Here is a 15,389-nt window from a genome sequence, read left to right as displayed (position 1 = left end):
TGTTGTGTACCCACCAGTGACACTTGTTCCGAACCCTGGTCCAAGATTTGAAACTGCAACGCTAATTCCGCACTCGTAGGGGGACGGGACCTCATTCCCAGAATGTTAAGTGTCCACCATCTTTGCTAACAGCTACGCTAACAGGACCAAGTGTCACTGGTGGGCGCGTAACAGAGAAATGAAGGAAGATATTTCTCAACTCAGGGGAAACTGAGGTTGGGAAGCACAGTTTTTCAAAAAATAAGTAATACAAAGCTAAATGCAAATCGGTGAAGTATTCCTTTAATCATGAATCTATACCCACTGGTCCCAACGTAGTTTGTTAGAGTTTACAGTACAGTCTGGTACCCAGTCCTACTGACCTGGGGCCTCATTTATAAACCTGTACATAGGTTCGACTTCACACAAATGTTTTCTAAAACCATGCCCATGCACATCCCAAGTCTCCCTTTAGAAACCACAATCATCTTGCAATTTGACACAGATTTTGTGAGCCTCAGGTAATGCCCACACTTATAATAAGTCAGAAAAACGCCCCAGATTAATATTCATTGAATGGGAAAGGCCCGTAAAATCATGGCAAGTGCAGAAAGGAGAAGAGGAAGTTCACACAATCAGACACCGAGGTGTAAAAAGGGTTTTATACAGTGTCTAATGGTTAAAAAAAAAAATACATTTAGAGTGACAGAATGTGGCAGATGCTGTAAATGCAGAAGCTCAATGGTTCTTCTCCACAATGGCACGCTGAGGGTTGGGGAAATAAGAGCCAGTAGCCACTTATGCTTGTGTGGGTTGTCACTGTCGCCTGTAAGTGAACGGTATAAGAACAAATTGGATTTGTACATACAGTAATTCCCAGTTTCTGTTTCCACTTGGACAGGAACCAGCTCACAATACATTCATTATCACTGACCAGCAGATCTGACCGTTCTCTGAAAAGTGTCTCCCTCTGAAGCTGCCGTTTGTCTCGTCCTCGAGCAGAAACAAATTTTACGTCCTCAATCGTTTTGATCACGTCTTTTTATTCTCCCCACCATGATTGAATCTGAGCGGCTTCACTCGTGGGAATGAGAGACTGTTCTGCACAATGACGACAATAACAATAATTATACATTTGATTAGTATGGCACATTATCAGTTGCAACACCTCACTATAAAAACTCTTTTAGAACGCCTGCAAACCCATTATTTGTGTAATGTATCCTCCTTGACCTTACTGTCCCTGAGAATACGTCTCCTACCACAACATGATTTAATAATTACAGCATTTATTTAAAAGTTCTGGCAACAACAGATATCTTGTATTCATTTTGTATTTATTGATTAGGGCGTGTGTGTGTGCAGATGCGCGTCGCTGAGACGATCCGTCAAACATGTATTTGTTTATTTGTTTAAAAATATATCTCGCTGGTGTGTGCAAACAAAACCCTTTGATCAACCGTAATAACTGAATTTATTTTACACATTTTCTGTTACAGTCTCTGTTTATTCAGCCTTCTGAACATCGGAGTCGCAGTTTCTCCTCTCTCCCGTTAATGTGCGTACACATGGGTCAGAGTTTCCGTAAAGGACCGCGCGTTTCCCCATCAAGTTTGTGTAGAAAGTGTCGTACGCCTTCTTCTGTGCGTACACAAGCTTTATAAATGAGGCCCCGGCTGAGAATCTTCTGCTATCCTGGAAAGATAAATGACATGACAGCTCTGCAAAAAGTGAAGCCAAACCATCGTCACTGCTCAGCGCTGGCTTCATTTTATGTCCATGTCATGGCCAAGTATTTCAGTATTCCAAAAGTGTTAATTTCTCTGATTATCTGACACTATAAAAACAAGGTGAAGCATCACGATTGACATCTGAGACGGCTCATGCTTGGTTGTATTGAGGGGATCTTGATACCACTTCATGACGACTATTTCTGGAATCTGCAAAATGTGTAGATCTGTATATAAAAAGCCTATGTGCTGGGCTAAAACTGATCAAACGTCCATATCACCCATGACAGGAGAATGTAAACACTTGTGTTTATTATGGAACCTTTAGCTGTTGAAGAAGAAGAAGAGAACTCTATGCTGAGGAAGTAACTGATAAAAACAAAAGGCTTTGGTCCATGCATGCTCTGTCGTCACTGTGAAGGTGTATATATCCAAGAGTGCTTATGATAGCAGCTCATTTCCTTACAGTCTGCAGTTTGGAGTCCTCGCTTGCTTCTTCTATCCATTCTCCTTCCACAGTACTAAGTGAATGCTATGGTCAGGCATGCTGGTCGCAAAAACCAGTCCTGAGTCATTGCCCCCATCCAGCCCATTAAGCCAAGAAGTCACACCTGCCAAAAAGCTGGATCCTCTTTTGGATTTTCTGTAGGCCGGTAAAGGCCAGCGTCCCGAGATCCTCTCTGTCCTAAGGTCCATCACATACAGGAAGTGGTTGTCAAAAAGGAGTGCAAACACCTCACCATAGCTGAGCAAGGACAGGTTGGCTGGGTCCGGCATTTTAATCACCCTGGGAACAGAAACAAGATGTTTATTACAATGTCAACAAGTATTAGAACAATGTCTTAGGATTCCACTCACAGTGTTTTACTTAATTACAATGGAAACGATGATCACATCCTCAAACTATTTATAAATAAATAAATAAACAAACACATTTTTTGGTTTAAGTAAGAAAGGTTTTCTTGTTCTCTAAGTAACTCTAGTCCCTCTGTGTTCATGAGCTTTAAGAGACGACTCACAAACAGAGACAAATGTATGGGAAGTTTCCAAAACTAGAAAATTAAATACTTCTTCAAAGCATATTTTTTTCCACAATTTCACAACCTGCCTTTCATTTAAAGCAGCAACACTAACATTATTAAAATGAGTTGTTCTTTAACTGTGGGCTTTTAGAAAATGTGGAAACATATGGATGTGATCCAAACAAAAGGTAGAGTACAAACAAAACACTCTGCTAACCATAGATGCTCTTTGTTGTGCTCTACCTGAGAATCTTAAAACTGGCAAAGTCCCACTGATACACTCCGAGGTCAGAGCTGCAGACGATGTGGCGTCCATCAAACTGCAGGCGAGGCTGAAGGCTGATGCTGCGATCCTCCGACACCGACAGCGTCTTTAAACACTTACAGTTGATTTCTCTCCCTAAAGGCCAGACCTGCACAGGAAACAGGGCGTTGACGTCACAGTTCAAACATTAGAATAAACACCCACAACAATAGCTGCTGTTAATGTTTCTTTACCTTTGGAAAAATAAACACTGGAGACATAAGAGTTACCTTAATTTCATACTTATCAGCACTTAAGAGGATATAGTCGCCACAACTGTGCATCATAGAATCAACTTCACTTTTCTGCAGTATCACCTGAGGAGGGGAAACACCGACAGACAGTTTTGTTGTTGAATTCCAAACACAGACGACAAAAAAGTTCTCCAAGTGCACACATCTCTTGACAATAATATCTCACAATATGAGAAAGAAATCCTGTATCCATGAGCTGACCTTGGTGACCCACTCCGTGTGTCCAGTCATTGTGTTGAGACAGGCACCAGCAGACAGAGCCCACACCTTCACAGAGAAGTCTGCAGAGCCACTGACCAGAACATCCAGCTCATCATTGTAGTCCACACTGAAGACTAACAACACACAGGAAACTATAAATGTCAAGCAGATCCAAATGCATTCATACCTCAACCCTCACATGTAACACATGGCAGGAGACACAGACTTCAGCTTGTTTATCAAGACAAACAGATGGAAATCAATCCATTTACTGTTGTTTACTGACATTAAACTAGTAAAAAAAAACATTCATGAGCACGACATCCGACACAGGAATCAAAGCGAACAATGCCAAAATGTCTAAAATCTCTGGTGTCTGGTGTATGATCGTGTGCCGAGCCGAATCACAACCCTTTCTGCCGTATTTCAGTTCAGTGTCAGACAGAGTCTGTGCTCCGGTCATGTAGGAAGTACTCAACGATTCTGTCCACAAATCTTTTTATCTAATGTGTCACTGGTTTCCTTCCTGTCCCCTCCAGTTGACAGACTTTGTCATAACAGCAACTAAGTTTCCCTAAAAAGAAACAGGTAATATGAAAGTCCCCAGAAGTGAGATCTGTGGAAAACTTAAACCAACCTGCGCCTGTGTGGCCACGGAACTGTTGGATTTTAGCTCCTGTGCTCCACTCCCAGCTTGCAATAGTGTTGTCAAAGGACCCGGTCACCAGCTTCTGTTCATCGAACTTCACAGTTGCGCAGGTGTGAGTCTGAATTCCATAAATGCATTGCCCAGTACGAACGTCCCATAATTTGGCAGACAGGTCATCAGAACCTGAAAGAAATACGACGATATCTGTGTCACTGTGGGAAAACGATGGAGATTTCTTGATCAGGGCGACATGATGACGTGAGTCTGAGCTCCGTCAACAAAGTCAACACTCGTTCACATGTTAAGAAGTCGAGAAACAACTCCGGGGCCCAAGTTTGTGTTGACATTCTGTTGCGTTCTGTATTAATACCTTCCTGGGGGTGGAGTGGCTCAGTGGTTAAGACCAGTACCCTGTGTGCAAAATATTTCATGGTCGCAAGTTCAACTCCACCCCTGGCAGGTTGTACTTAATTTCCTTGTAAGTCGCTTTGGATAAAAGCGTCTGCTAAATAACATGTAATGTTAATAATTCAGTGCTTATGTCATATTTGTTTTCAATTACAGTTAGACCAACTAATCAGACCAATATTTGCCATTTTTGAACATTTGGCCAACATCTGGAGTTGGCCAAAACAGCATTCCTACCAGATGTGTCTTCAGAGCGAAAACACATCGCTGGCATGGTTCACTCAGCCTAAGTGTCACATTAAAAATCAACAAGACGTCCTGTGTACCTGTGCAGAGGAGACCGTCTTTATAGTAGAGGGCATAAACTCGAGCACTGTGACCAATGAGGGATGACGTCTCAAAGGCCTCCTGATCCTTCAGCTGTGTCATACGCAGTTTAGCCTTCAGGTACACGCCCTTCCAGTGTGATGCATCCTGAATAGACTCGTCAATCCTCCAGCCCAGCTCCCGACACACACTCTGCCACACCTCTGTACATGAGTTTATCACCTACAAGGAGATGGACACTTGTTGAAATGTTTAAACGTTTACACGGTGAAGGACAATTACACATGGGTTTCATTGCATAGTTTTGTTATTACATATTTATATAGTTGTGCCTTGAAAGTAACTAGCCCTAACCTCATTAAAAGGTCCAGTGTCCAGAATTCGTGACATCTACTCACCACCTACTTTCCAAAACATGTGCAGAACCTAAGGTGGTCTCCTCAATGACACCAACATATCCATTGTGATAACTACCATGTCTGCTGTGTGTGTGTGCGCACATTCATGCTTACGTGTGTGTGTGCGCGCGCGCAAATGTGTCCAGGTGTGGGATTGAAAGTATAAAAAGAGATGTATAACAACTAAATCCATATTATAAATTATATAACAAAATGTTACATAGTGGACCTTTAGTTGACAAATGGTCAACTGTCTAGTCTTGATGACCACTCAAAGTGCTTTACCCTACAGTGTTGCCATTCACCCATTCATACAGTGCATCCACAGCACATGCAGCACTTTTTCTATCACACCATTCACATGCTGCCAGCACAACTGCTGGGAGCAATGTGAGCTGAGCTGAGGATCAAACCACTGACCTGGTTGGAAGACAAACCTTCTCATCCAAAGCTCAAAAATAAAATTATGAAAAATATATAATATTGTAAATGTTTCATAGCTCCAACTCCAACATCATCTGCTCAGTTTCAGCAATCATTGCTCAATGTAGAGAAATAGTGACTGCAAATTCAGATAGGCCTTGCGTTGATCCTACACTAAGTATAAATCAGGGTTAGGACAAGGCAAATTTAATTTAATTAAACGTACCATAACTCTACCGGATATTAAGATGAATGATACCTTATTCCACTGCTTGCAGACCAGACAGCAGGTGAGAAGTGTCTGAGGGTCTAGCCATTGTAGCACATAGAAGGCCAACTCCAGAGGAAGGAGGCGCAGGAAGTCACGCTTGAGCAGCGTCTCCAAACCATTAGACAGATGTTGGAGCTGGGCGGCACCACTTAAAGATATGAGGTGGTCCAGAGACTGGTTGCGCTCCTGGTCATTCAGCGTAAGGAAAGTAGCAGAGACTGACTCCAGCCACCCCTCAAATGCCGCCTTCTCCATGCGCACATTAGAGCAACCTGCAGCACCTGGTGGAACAATGCTAGATCTTAATTGAGCACACAGCAATAACTTTAGAGTATCGTTAGTGTAAGGAAGTAATAAATAAAACCATAAAAATGATCATAAAATAATGTCTTTAGTCTTTTTCCAGACAATAAAAAGAATTCCTCAGTAATGCATAATATACTATATATGATGGAATTACTAAATAACAGTTCCATCAGAATAATCAGTATGTGGTCCATGGCTGAAATATGTGTATAACGTTGGATGGCTGCGTTTCATAATCCACAATATCATAATCATAATGAAATACTTAAATTTACATAAGAGGTTAAGGGACCTGCTAATTGTAAAAATCTCATGTCTAATGTGTGTGTAATGTGTTTTATTTTATTGCCATTTTTAATATTTTGTGCACGCATGTACACATTTAATTTGTTCAGACCTACTGATACAAAAAGCTTTGTGTTGTTCAAATGACATTTTACATAAATCAACCACATTGAATATGTTTTCTGTGACACTCTCGTATTCCAGACATGTAGCCACTTGCAGACATATAAATGTAATAACAGTAAGACATTTGTAATATCATTACGTTTGAGTGTTGACAAAAAGGTTTTGGATTGCTTACATCAGCGTCACTGGATCCAGTATCCTACTGGCCTCTTCGGTTTACTTGTATATGTTACATGTTTATATTTATATACAACATCTAAATAACGATTGTCGTGGTGTAATAGTGTGCGGATTCTTGATATTACAAGCCACAGTGTCTGATAATGCATTCATCATACAAGTTAGCTTCCGGGCTAGTTAGCAACTTCTGTAGCAAACGTTAGCAAAGCAACACCGCTGTTAGTATAATAGTTCGAGTGGTAACGTCTCAGAAATCGATGAAAAGCACTAAATAATAAATCATATGTATAATATATACTGTTGACTCGGAATGTTCACCAACCAGAGGGTTGCAGGGAGTTCCTTTATCAGCACTTTTCTGTTATTATTAGTTCACATAGTTCACGAAGTTAGCTGTTGCAAGCTAACCAGTCGGCAAAGAAGTTGTCCAAGTACGATAGCTTTGTAGCTATCGTTAGTCAATCACTGCGATGATGGCATTTAATTCCGTTAATCGTGAACTACATCACTTCTCTGTCAGAATAATAGTCTGTACATTTCCCAAGAAAAGACTCTTTACGCTCGGCAACACGACTGGACGAAGGCAGGATCTGACATCTTGAAAAGTAAAAGATAATGGAAACGCTATTCACGTCCTGTGACATAGTTTTACCCTCCACTCCGTCTTGCAGGAGGCGGCGTATTGCGAACCGAGCTCCAAAACAAGATACGCTTGAGCTAAGCACAAACTGGAAATTAGGTCCATAGTCATTTCCCGTTTTTCTAGGTTGTGTGTTCGCTATAATGAGAAATATCCATGGATGACGGATTGGTGGTTTTCATGTGCCCCGTCTTGTCCCGCAACCTTGTTTGCCTGTCAGAACAAACTGGGGAATACCCAATCGCCAGGTGAGGTAGCTTCCGGTGTCACGTACAATATAGGGCGGTGTGAAACATGTGACCGGTGTTTCTTGGTCCATGTTTATCCCCTATGTTTCTGATGTGTTTGGGTTATTTGAAAGACATTTCCTTATCAGGAAGACAAAACAAAGGCCATACAACATCTGACCGAGGGCCGTGATTGGCCCGTGGGTCGTACTGTAGACATGTCTGGCCTAATATATCTTTCGTCCTCCCTGTGACTGAAGTGGGACACATGGCAGGCGACCACTTCCTCCTGTGATGACAGGCTATCTGGGATGGGGCTCTTCTGCCGCTCTTCAGTAAAAGAGTTCATAACCTTTATAACCTCCTCAAACACCAGCCTCATCAGATCAGCCACGTACTCCTATAAAATATCACATTCAAAATAAATATTCAGTCACATATTACTTAGGTAAATTCGTTTTTACTTTATTCTTTTTTTTTACCAAGATTTTAGAAAGTACTTAGAAGTACTTTTTTCTTGCTATAAATTTCTTCACTCTTCTTAAATGTATACTTATAATGTTGTTGTTTTGCACAGTAAAATGTGTGGTCACTATTTAATTTCCCTGCTGCTGTATTTATACATTGAATGTGACAATGAGTCTAGTATCTTGATTATAAGGTGTATCACCTGTATAACATTCTCCACTGATGACGTCTGTTAATGAAGCATCATTTTGAGTGGATGTTTGTTTGTTATAACCAGGTGTGGTATATCCTAAATTTTTAAAAAATAAAAACAAAATGGTATTATGGACAATGCAAAGTCTATGACGGTAAAAGACATGCAAAGCGCTATCCAGTTTTTATATACATCCATGCGTCAAACCAAGCGACGCCGTATAAATTCCTTACGTCATCACAGCGCGACGACATATTGGTGTTAGAGAAGAAGAGGAAATGGCTGCAAGGTTACTGCTCCGCTCGGCTTTCAGAGTCACGATGGCCAGCCGGAGCCGGACTGCCCGAGTCCCTGCTTTGACTCGCGGCATGGCGGCTGGAGGTGAGGACCGGAAATCGCCACAAAGACTTTAAAGTAGAAAACGGCGATGTTGTCGTTCTCTGAAAGCTCGTGTCCGGTGCTACCTCAAGCGTCTGCTAGGTCGTTAGCATTATTAGCGTTAACAGCATCGGTTTGTGTCTTTGAAAGGTCAAATGTTACTGTTGGTAAAATTGAGTAAGTAACCGACTCGGTCACTTCCTACAGATTTTCACAATTGTTTGTTTTTTATTGTAGGAGGTTACCGGTTGAGAAAAAAACGGACTTCAGTTTAATTTTGGAGACTCCTCTCGGATGACGTTAGCTCAACGTTGCTAACGAGTGCGCTAAAATGTTTCAGAAATGTTATTTTCAAGTTCTAACTTCCTGTACACCAGCCCTTTTCAACACTGTGGGATATAGCCACTTAATTTTAACTCTGTGGGATATAGCCACTTAACTTTAACAATGAAATTATTCGCTTCACGTTGCACTGAGATCTTTGGTAAATTAAGGATAATTTTGGACCAGAGGCGATTGCCTAAGACATCAAATATACTGTTGTATTACAATTTTATCACTGAAATTGGGCTAGAACACTGTTTATCACTATCACTAATCGTCCGATGGTGATAGCTTTTTCTTCAAAAGTAACGTTAAGCACCCTAATGACTGAGATTGTAAGATGTAACCAACTTCAGAAAAGCGGGAGTGGGTTCGAGTTCGGTTGATGTGTCGCCCAAGTCAGCATTCACGATGGTTACTATGGCTTACGATTAACACTTGTCCCCCCCTCTGCAGGACGTCACACTAGTGGCGTGGTAAAATCCTCGACTCCAACTTTGCTTTCGAAGGTCAAGATTGTGATATCTTTTAGATCAATATTCAAATTATGATCCTGATTGTGACATCCCTACTAATTTAATTCTTAAATGCAGGGTTTTCCACCACTGAATAAGATTACATCTCTGATGCTACAAATGCACATATAGCGCTAGTTCTCCAAATGAGGACTGAAGTGTTACCTGTGTCAACGATGTTTTCATAATTATGTCTACGTTCTTAAGATGCATGCAGAGATGTCCTGTGCTATGCTGCATGCTCATAACATAGCTTACACAACGTGGTTTTCTTGTTGACAACGCGAACGCTGTTGACAAAACTCACATGAACGCAAAATATTTCAACAACAGTGATTTCAGAGAAGCAGTAGGGGGTTCAGGTTTGGTCAGTGTGTTGCCCAAATCAGCAGTTGCTGTGGATACTATTAGTCGGCAGTAGCTTCACTTTCGTGGGAGAAGCTAAAGTGTAGTCATGCTATAGTGGCAACAACCACAACAGTGTTTCTTTCCCCTTTGGCATGCATGGGTGCGTGGTTGAATCCTTGATACACCTTTTGCTTTCGAAGGTCAAGATTCTGACGTCATTTTGATCAATATTCGATTTACAATCAAGATCGTGACACTCCTAGTATATCCCGTATGTCCTCTCACCTGTTGCCTTTGACCCCTTTGTTTGCAGGGATGCCCACTGATGAGGAGCAGGCAACTGGGCTGGAGAGAATCATTATGGACGCCATGAAGGAGGGAAAGGTAGGACAATATTTCTAAGTGAGCGGACCTTTTGATTAGTCAAACAGTCTTTGTACTATTGAGACTTATGTTTCAATTACGATTATGGCCGTAAACGATTAGTTAATCGAAACAATGTATCTCAAATCGATTATTAAATGTCAGTGCCCACATTGACATATGTATGGCGGCAGAATCAACGCTGACGTATCAAAATGTTTGTTCAATCCTCTCGCACTCCCTCCTACACACACACACACACACACACACACACTCACATACACACACACACACACACACACACACACATACACACACACACACACACAGATTAGCTGATTTGTCTGCTCCTTCTCTCCACACAAAACACATGCAGTCTGTATTTTGAATGACAACAATGTGCAATTGTGAATTTGAGAAGATGTGAAATCAATCAGAAACACAAACATTAGCCATAGCCGGTACACCCATTTGGAGTGTCCTAAAGAAGAAAGAAACCACTGGTGTACTAAGCAACAGGTTTCCAACAGGTAGACCAAGGAAAACATCAGCAGTTGATGACAGAGACACTGTGAGAGCAGTATAGAAAGAGCCTAAAACAACTGGTTGACATCAGCAACAACCTCCTGAGGGCAGGAGTGAAAGTATCACAATCTACTGTTCGCAGAAGACTTCATGAACAAACAGAGGCTACACTAGAAGATGTAAACCGCTCATTAGCAAGAGGTTTAGGAAGGCCAGGCTGGAATTTTCCTAAAAGTACAGAGACAAGCCTCAAATTCTGGGACAAAGTTTTGTGGACTGATGAGACAAAGAGTGACTTTTACCAAGGAGATGGAAAAGCTAAAGTTTGTAGAAAGAAAGGATCTGCTCATGATCCCAAACATACAAGCTCATCTGTGAAACACGGTGTAGGTCATGTCATTGCTTGGGCTTGCATGGCATCTTCTTGGATGGGCTCATTAATCTTCATTGAAGCCGCAGCAAAATTAACAGAAACATTTTGTCTGCCAATTTCGAGATGATAGGGAGATCCTTCATCATGCAGCAAGATAACAAGCACAAACACACAAAGGTAGTGGTGCAACGGATCAAAGCTGATCCGTACGGCTCACCCCTCACGGTTCGGCACGCATGTGAACCGTGGATTGGCTGTGTTTTAGTCTGAAACGCAATGATTGGTTGAAATTGGTTTTGAAAAAAATTAAACTGACAGTCTGACGGCTCTAAAAGCGTTTTGCATCACGTGCAAACAACTGAAAGAGGCTGCAGTGAAAGCCTGGAAGAGCATCAGAACAGAAGAATGCAAAAGTTTGGTGATGTCAGTGGGTCACAGGTTTGATGCAGTTATTGAAATCAAAGGATTTGCAACTAAATATTAAGTCTTATTCACTTTAATCCTTTTCAAGTCGATCTGCTCTCATACTTTTGCTCACCTAAAAATGTTGTCTTTCATTACAAATAATGCTCTTCCAAATTATGTATCAGATCCAGATGTAAATACCTGGACATAAAAGCTGAAAAGTTCATCTCTTGTCACACATTCATCTTTTGATATCAGTGTTCAGTCTACGGCAAAAATAAAGGAATTGGCTTCACTGTTCCAATACTATAGGAGGGCACTGTATGTGATTAATTCTCATATTTTCTGCCCTGTTTAACAAAATGTGTTTGTCTGACCTGCTATAATCCTTCCCTCTTTTTCAGGATCCCTACAACATGATGAAGCCAAAGTCATACAGTGGTACCAAGGAGGATCCCAACATTGTTCCTTCCATCACAAACAAGAGGATTGTGGGATGCATCTGTAAGGTTCTTGAACAGACCTTGTAAACGTTCTCTTTTATGACTCCACCCCACGGAGTGGGAGTGAAGTATTGTTTTTGGTGGCTCTGTGTCTGTCTGCGCTTCCGCATTTGCCACTATGACCAGCAGAGGCCACCAGAGCCTTGTTGCAGCAATGGGGTGAAGTCTGCCATCTCTCATTGCCTTGTTTTACATTTTTTATCTTGTATGAGGTGCTTACACCTAGTCCGCATCTTACACGCACTGGCTGAGCTGTGTGTGCCCCCTGTGCCAAACTGCAGTAGCCAATCAGGCACATGCTCAGTAAAAAACACGCCTGCCATTGAGGACCAATACAGATTTTGTCATTTAACAAAAGGCGCACCTAATCCACAGCAGTTTGAGTGTGCAATAACATAGGCATTGGTTTTCCATTTAATCAAATCTTACAACCTTTTTCCAGGTGGAAGCTGAAATTTGTGTTCCTGTACAAACCACCTACTCTCTCACACAAAATTGGTGATTTTAGCTCACAGATGGGACCTGCAGGTCTACATCACGGTCACAAAATGACACACCAAACTTAAAAAAAAGCTGTAAACCTAGGGGAAACATTGAATACCATGATACACATTTTTGGCCATACCACCCAATACTAACCTGTCTCTTTTAAAACGTGGTTCCTTATCTCCTCTCTGTAGGTGAAGAGGACAACACATCAGTGGTTTGGTTCTGGATTCATGAGGGCCCGGCCCACCGCTGCCCATCCTGTGGTTCCTATTACCAGCTTGTGCACCAGGAGATCCCCCACTAACTTCCTGTTGGTCATTTATAGACCCCAATTACATGGCTGTCTGCACAGCATGAGCATTTCTCTAAAATATTCCATCAGAACGAGGTGAAGAAGAATCAGACACTAACTGTTTTACATCTCCAGGTAGTTTATGTAGAGAAGATTCCTGGTCTTAATTCAGGAGTCTGTCTGATTGCTCTTTAACTCGTTCTGTCTCAATACTTGATCCACTTGCTAAAACCTCAGTTTTTTCTTTACATGTTACATTCACAGTTGTATCAGATGTGGTTTGGGACACAACTGTATCTTTGAACATTTCCATTCCTGCAGTTTACATTGAACTAATAAAGTCCTCCATAAGTTATCTTAATGTTTCCCATTCATTGAATGTATTTTTATGCACTTTGGCATAAAGTAGACATTTTCAAAACTAAAACCTCACATTTGATGCAAATACAATTGAATATCAATACTTTTTCTTCCATGCTATGGGTATAATACAAGAAATGGATAGAGTACCTTCCCCTCGTACTTGTGGTACACTGAATATTTTCTAGTGGTCACTTATGGTACTGCAATGAAAATACTTCAGCTACCCAAAAAGCAATTTTTCCATAGACCACAATGGTATAAAGAGAGACCTGTAAATCTGTTCACAGGACACATTCAGACATGGACATAGGCATAGATCTTTGCATTCTATGTTTTTAAGTCATAGTTACATTTATGTTAAACCTTCCCAAAGGCCATAAAATGCCCAGAATGCCCAAAGATTATTTCCTCCATGGGATGGCTCATTTACATAGCAAAAGCAGTGTTGCCAGATATTACATCTGTACATATTTGTATGATTTCACCCACTGTACAATCAATAACTTCAGAAAAGCCCAAATGTGCGATCATTTGGCCATTTCATTCAAACCTTGTTTGATTTGAGAGAAACTAACCAATCTCATCAGCAAGCATGAGGTCTCATGTCAATCACTGCACCACTGCTTTAGAGCAACGGTTGTCAGAGGTGATTTCTAGAAACTCTTAGAGCTACACTCTTGAGCCCAAGGACTAAATATTCAAGTGAGTCAAGATACAAAAACTAATATTTTCTTCTACACCTTTGGGTTAAATCAACTTCAGTCCTGATCAAAACTATAAGATTGTAATTATCAGAATTTTAACCCTTTAAATGCCTGTTTACAGTTACATGATGCTAATGATTTTTTACGACAAAACACATTTGTTATGTTTTCAATATAACAAATATTGGGATTGCTGGGGGATTTTTTTTAGCAGTCTCAGCTATGCCAAGGATTAACCAAAATATTGACTTTGATGTATTCATTTTTTTGTGAAGCATCACAAAATTTACGACCCTCTTAATCTCTGAATTCTGAGAAAAAAAAATCCTCTTCCGTACAGCTCTGAATTGATTTGAGCCAACGTTAAACCTTCAAAGTATATCTGAAATTTATTTGAATTCATTAAAAAATTCAACTCCATGATCACTGCATTCTCAATTACGTGTTGTGATGAGCATGTCAAAAATAAGTTGCTTATTTACATGTCTATAGACAACGTATATGTATATATATGTATATGTACATATATGTGTGTATATATATGTATATTTATGATGCAAAAAAAACAATCAATAATCATTGAGGTTGTAATTATTGGCCTTCGACTATGTTCTCTTTTAGTGTTCCTGCCCAGGGACAGCAGATATACATTAGCTTTGAGGTATCTCTGTTTCAGTTATTTATGACTGAACATTTGAAAACCTTACAGTATTATTAAAACATTCTATTTTAATAAGGGGTTGGCGATGGTGAAGTTGTAAAGCAGTGTTTCTAGAGTCAGAGGCAAAACTCTGACCTTCCTGTCATCCGTGGTTCCGTCTTCCTTCCATTTGATGAGTGTCAGTATGGATTCTGGGAGCTGATGATTAGAGAATAAATGGACAAATGGGTGGATGAAGTTATCATAGGGAGGATGGTCATCAAGGCCCATGAAAAAAAAAAAAGATTTCCCTTTTATTGTCTTACTGCTTATTTACAAGTGAAAGGGTAACTAAACCCCCTCTTCTGAAGCCAACGCCACCCAATGTTTGGACAACACTAAGAAGTGGGCTGTGAGCCGAGGGCGGGAGATTGGGGATCGGTGCAGGGGGTGTGATCTCGTAAGGTAATCTGACACCGAGTTGCAGCTGTCTACCAAGGTGCTCAGTTTACCATTCCACCAGAGAGTGGCAGTAGATACACTGATTTCTATCACAACATGTAGAAATTTCAATACTTGATGAATTTAAGATTTGCCTCCGGATTAACAAATAACAATTATATAGACATATAAACTGGTTTACAACAGACAAAGGAGGTTTAGTTACACTTTAAAAGCAATTTTCAGGTTATCAAACATTGTTTCACAGGTACACAATTCATTTTTTTAAATAAAGCTTTATTTGAACAAGTATACATTACAGTGTGTATACAATC

At 40.7% G+C, this 15,389-nt stretch overlaps 2 protein-coding genes across 4 annotated transcripts; one reads left to right on the top strand and one right to left on the bottom strand.

The window, feature by feature from the left end:
* Positions 1-625: 625 nt before the first annotated feature.
* On the bottom strand, positions 626-7,735 carry fbxw2 (F-box and WD repeat domain containing 2). 3 transcript variants are annotated; one of them, XR_006358159.1, is made up of 9 exons: positions 6,859-7,735; positions 5,955-6,247; positions 4,874-5,096; positions 4,128-4,322; positions 3,491-3,624; positions 3,266-3,352; positions 2,975-3,144; positions 914-2,496; positions 626-805 (listed from the first exon to the last, which is right to left on the bottom strand). XR_006358159.1 is itself a non-coding variant. In XM_044012771.1 (8 exons), exons 2-8 carry the CDS (start codon positions 6,219-6,221, stop codon positions 2,208-2,210), a joined length of 1,365 nt encoding a protein of 454 aa, XP_043868706.1. In that variant the 5' UTR covers positions 6,222-6,247; positions 6,859-7,735; the 3' UTR covers positions 626-2,207. The 3 variants fall into 3 exon arrangements, 2 of the variants coding, with proteins under 2 accessions (XP_043868706.1, XP_043868707.1); XM_044012771.1 differs by having other exon boundaries at positions 626-2,496; XM_044012772.1 differs by having other exon boundaries at positions 626-2,496; positions 7,186-7,735.
* An 896-nt stretch (positions 7,736-8,631) lies between these two features.
* Positions 8,632-13,261, top strand: LOC122758304 (cytochrome c oxidase subunit 5B, mitochondrial-like). Its single transcript, XM_044012371.1, has 4 exons — positions 8,632-8,772; positions 10,270-10,340; positions 12,027-12,126; positions 12,806-13,261. The coding sequence occupies exons 1-4, from the start codon at positions 8,670-8,672 to the stop codon at positions 12,916-12,918; spliced, it is 387 nt and encodes a 128-aa protein (XP_043868306.1). The 5' UTR covers positions 8,632-8,669; the 3' UTR covers positions 12,919-13,261.
* Positions 13,262-15,389: the final 2,128 nt, after the last annotated feature.

Source organism: Solea senegalensis, linkage group LG21 (genome assembly GCF_019176455.1).
Source record: "Solea senegalensis isolate Sse05_10M linkage group LG21, IFAPA_SoseM_1, whole genome shotgun sequence".
In the NCBI taxonomy this organism is placed as follows: domain Eukaryota; kingdom Metazoa; phylum Chordata; class Actinopteri; order Pleuronectiformes; family Soleidae; genus Solea; species Solea senegalensis.
The sequence above is the reverse complement of the archived record's forward strand: the minus strand, read 5'-3'. Positions and strand labels throughout refer to the sequence as shown.

What these genes read in the sequence shown, in the direction of transcription:
- fbxw2 (XM_044012771.1), bottom strand. Translation starts at nt 6,221, where the DNA reads ATGGAGAAGGCGGCATTTGAGGGGTGGCTGGAGTCAGTCTCTGCTACT. An exon ending in CCGTGGCCACACAGGCGCAG is followed by an intron (nt 3,625 to 4,127) that starts GTTGGTTTAAGT and finishes GTGTGTTGTTAG; the next exon opens with TCTTCAGTGTGGACTACAAT. An exon ending in GCCAGTTTTAAGATTCTCAG is followed by an intron (nt 2,497 to 2,974) that starts GTAGAGCACAAC and finishes TTCTGTTCCCAG; the next exon opens with GGTGATTAAAATGCCGGACC.
- LOC122758304 (XM_044012371.1), top strand. Translation starts at nt 8,670, where the DNA reads ATGGCTGCAAGGTTACTGCTCCGCTCGGCTTTCAGAGTCACGATGGCC. An exon ending in TCGCGGCATGGCGGCTGGAG is followed by an intron (nt 8,773 to 10,269) that starts GTGAGGACCGGA and finishes CTTTGTTTGCAG; the next exon opens with GGATGCCCACTGATGAGGAG. An exon ending in ACGCCATGAAGGAGGGAAAG is followed by an intron (nt 10,341 to 12,026) that starts GTAGGACAATAT and finishes CCTCTTTTTCAG; the next exon opens with GATCCCTACAACATGATGAA.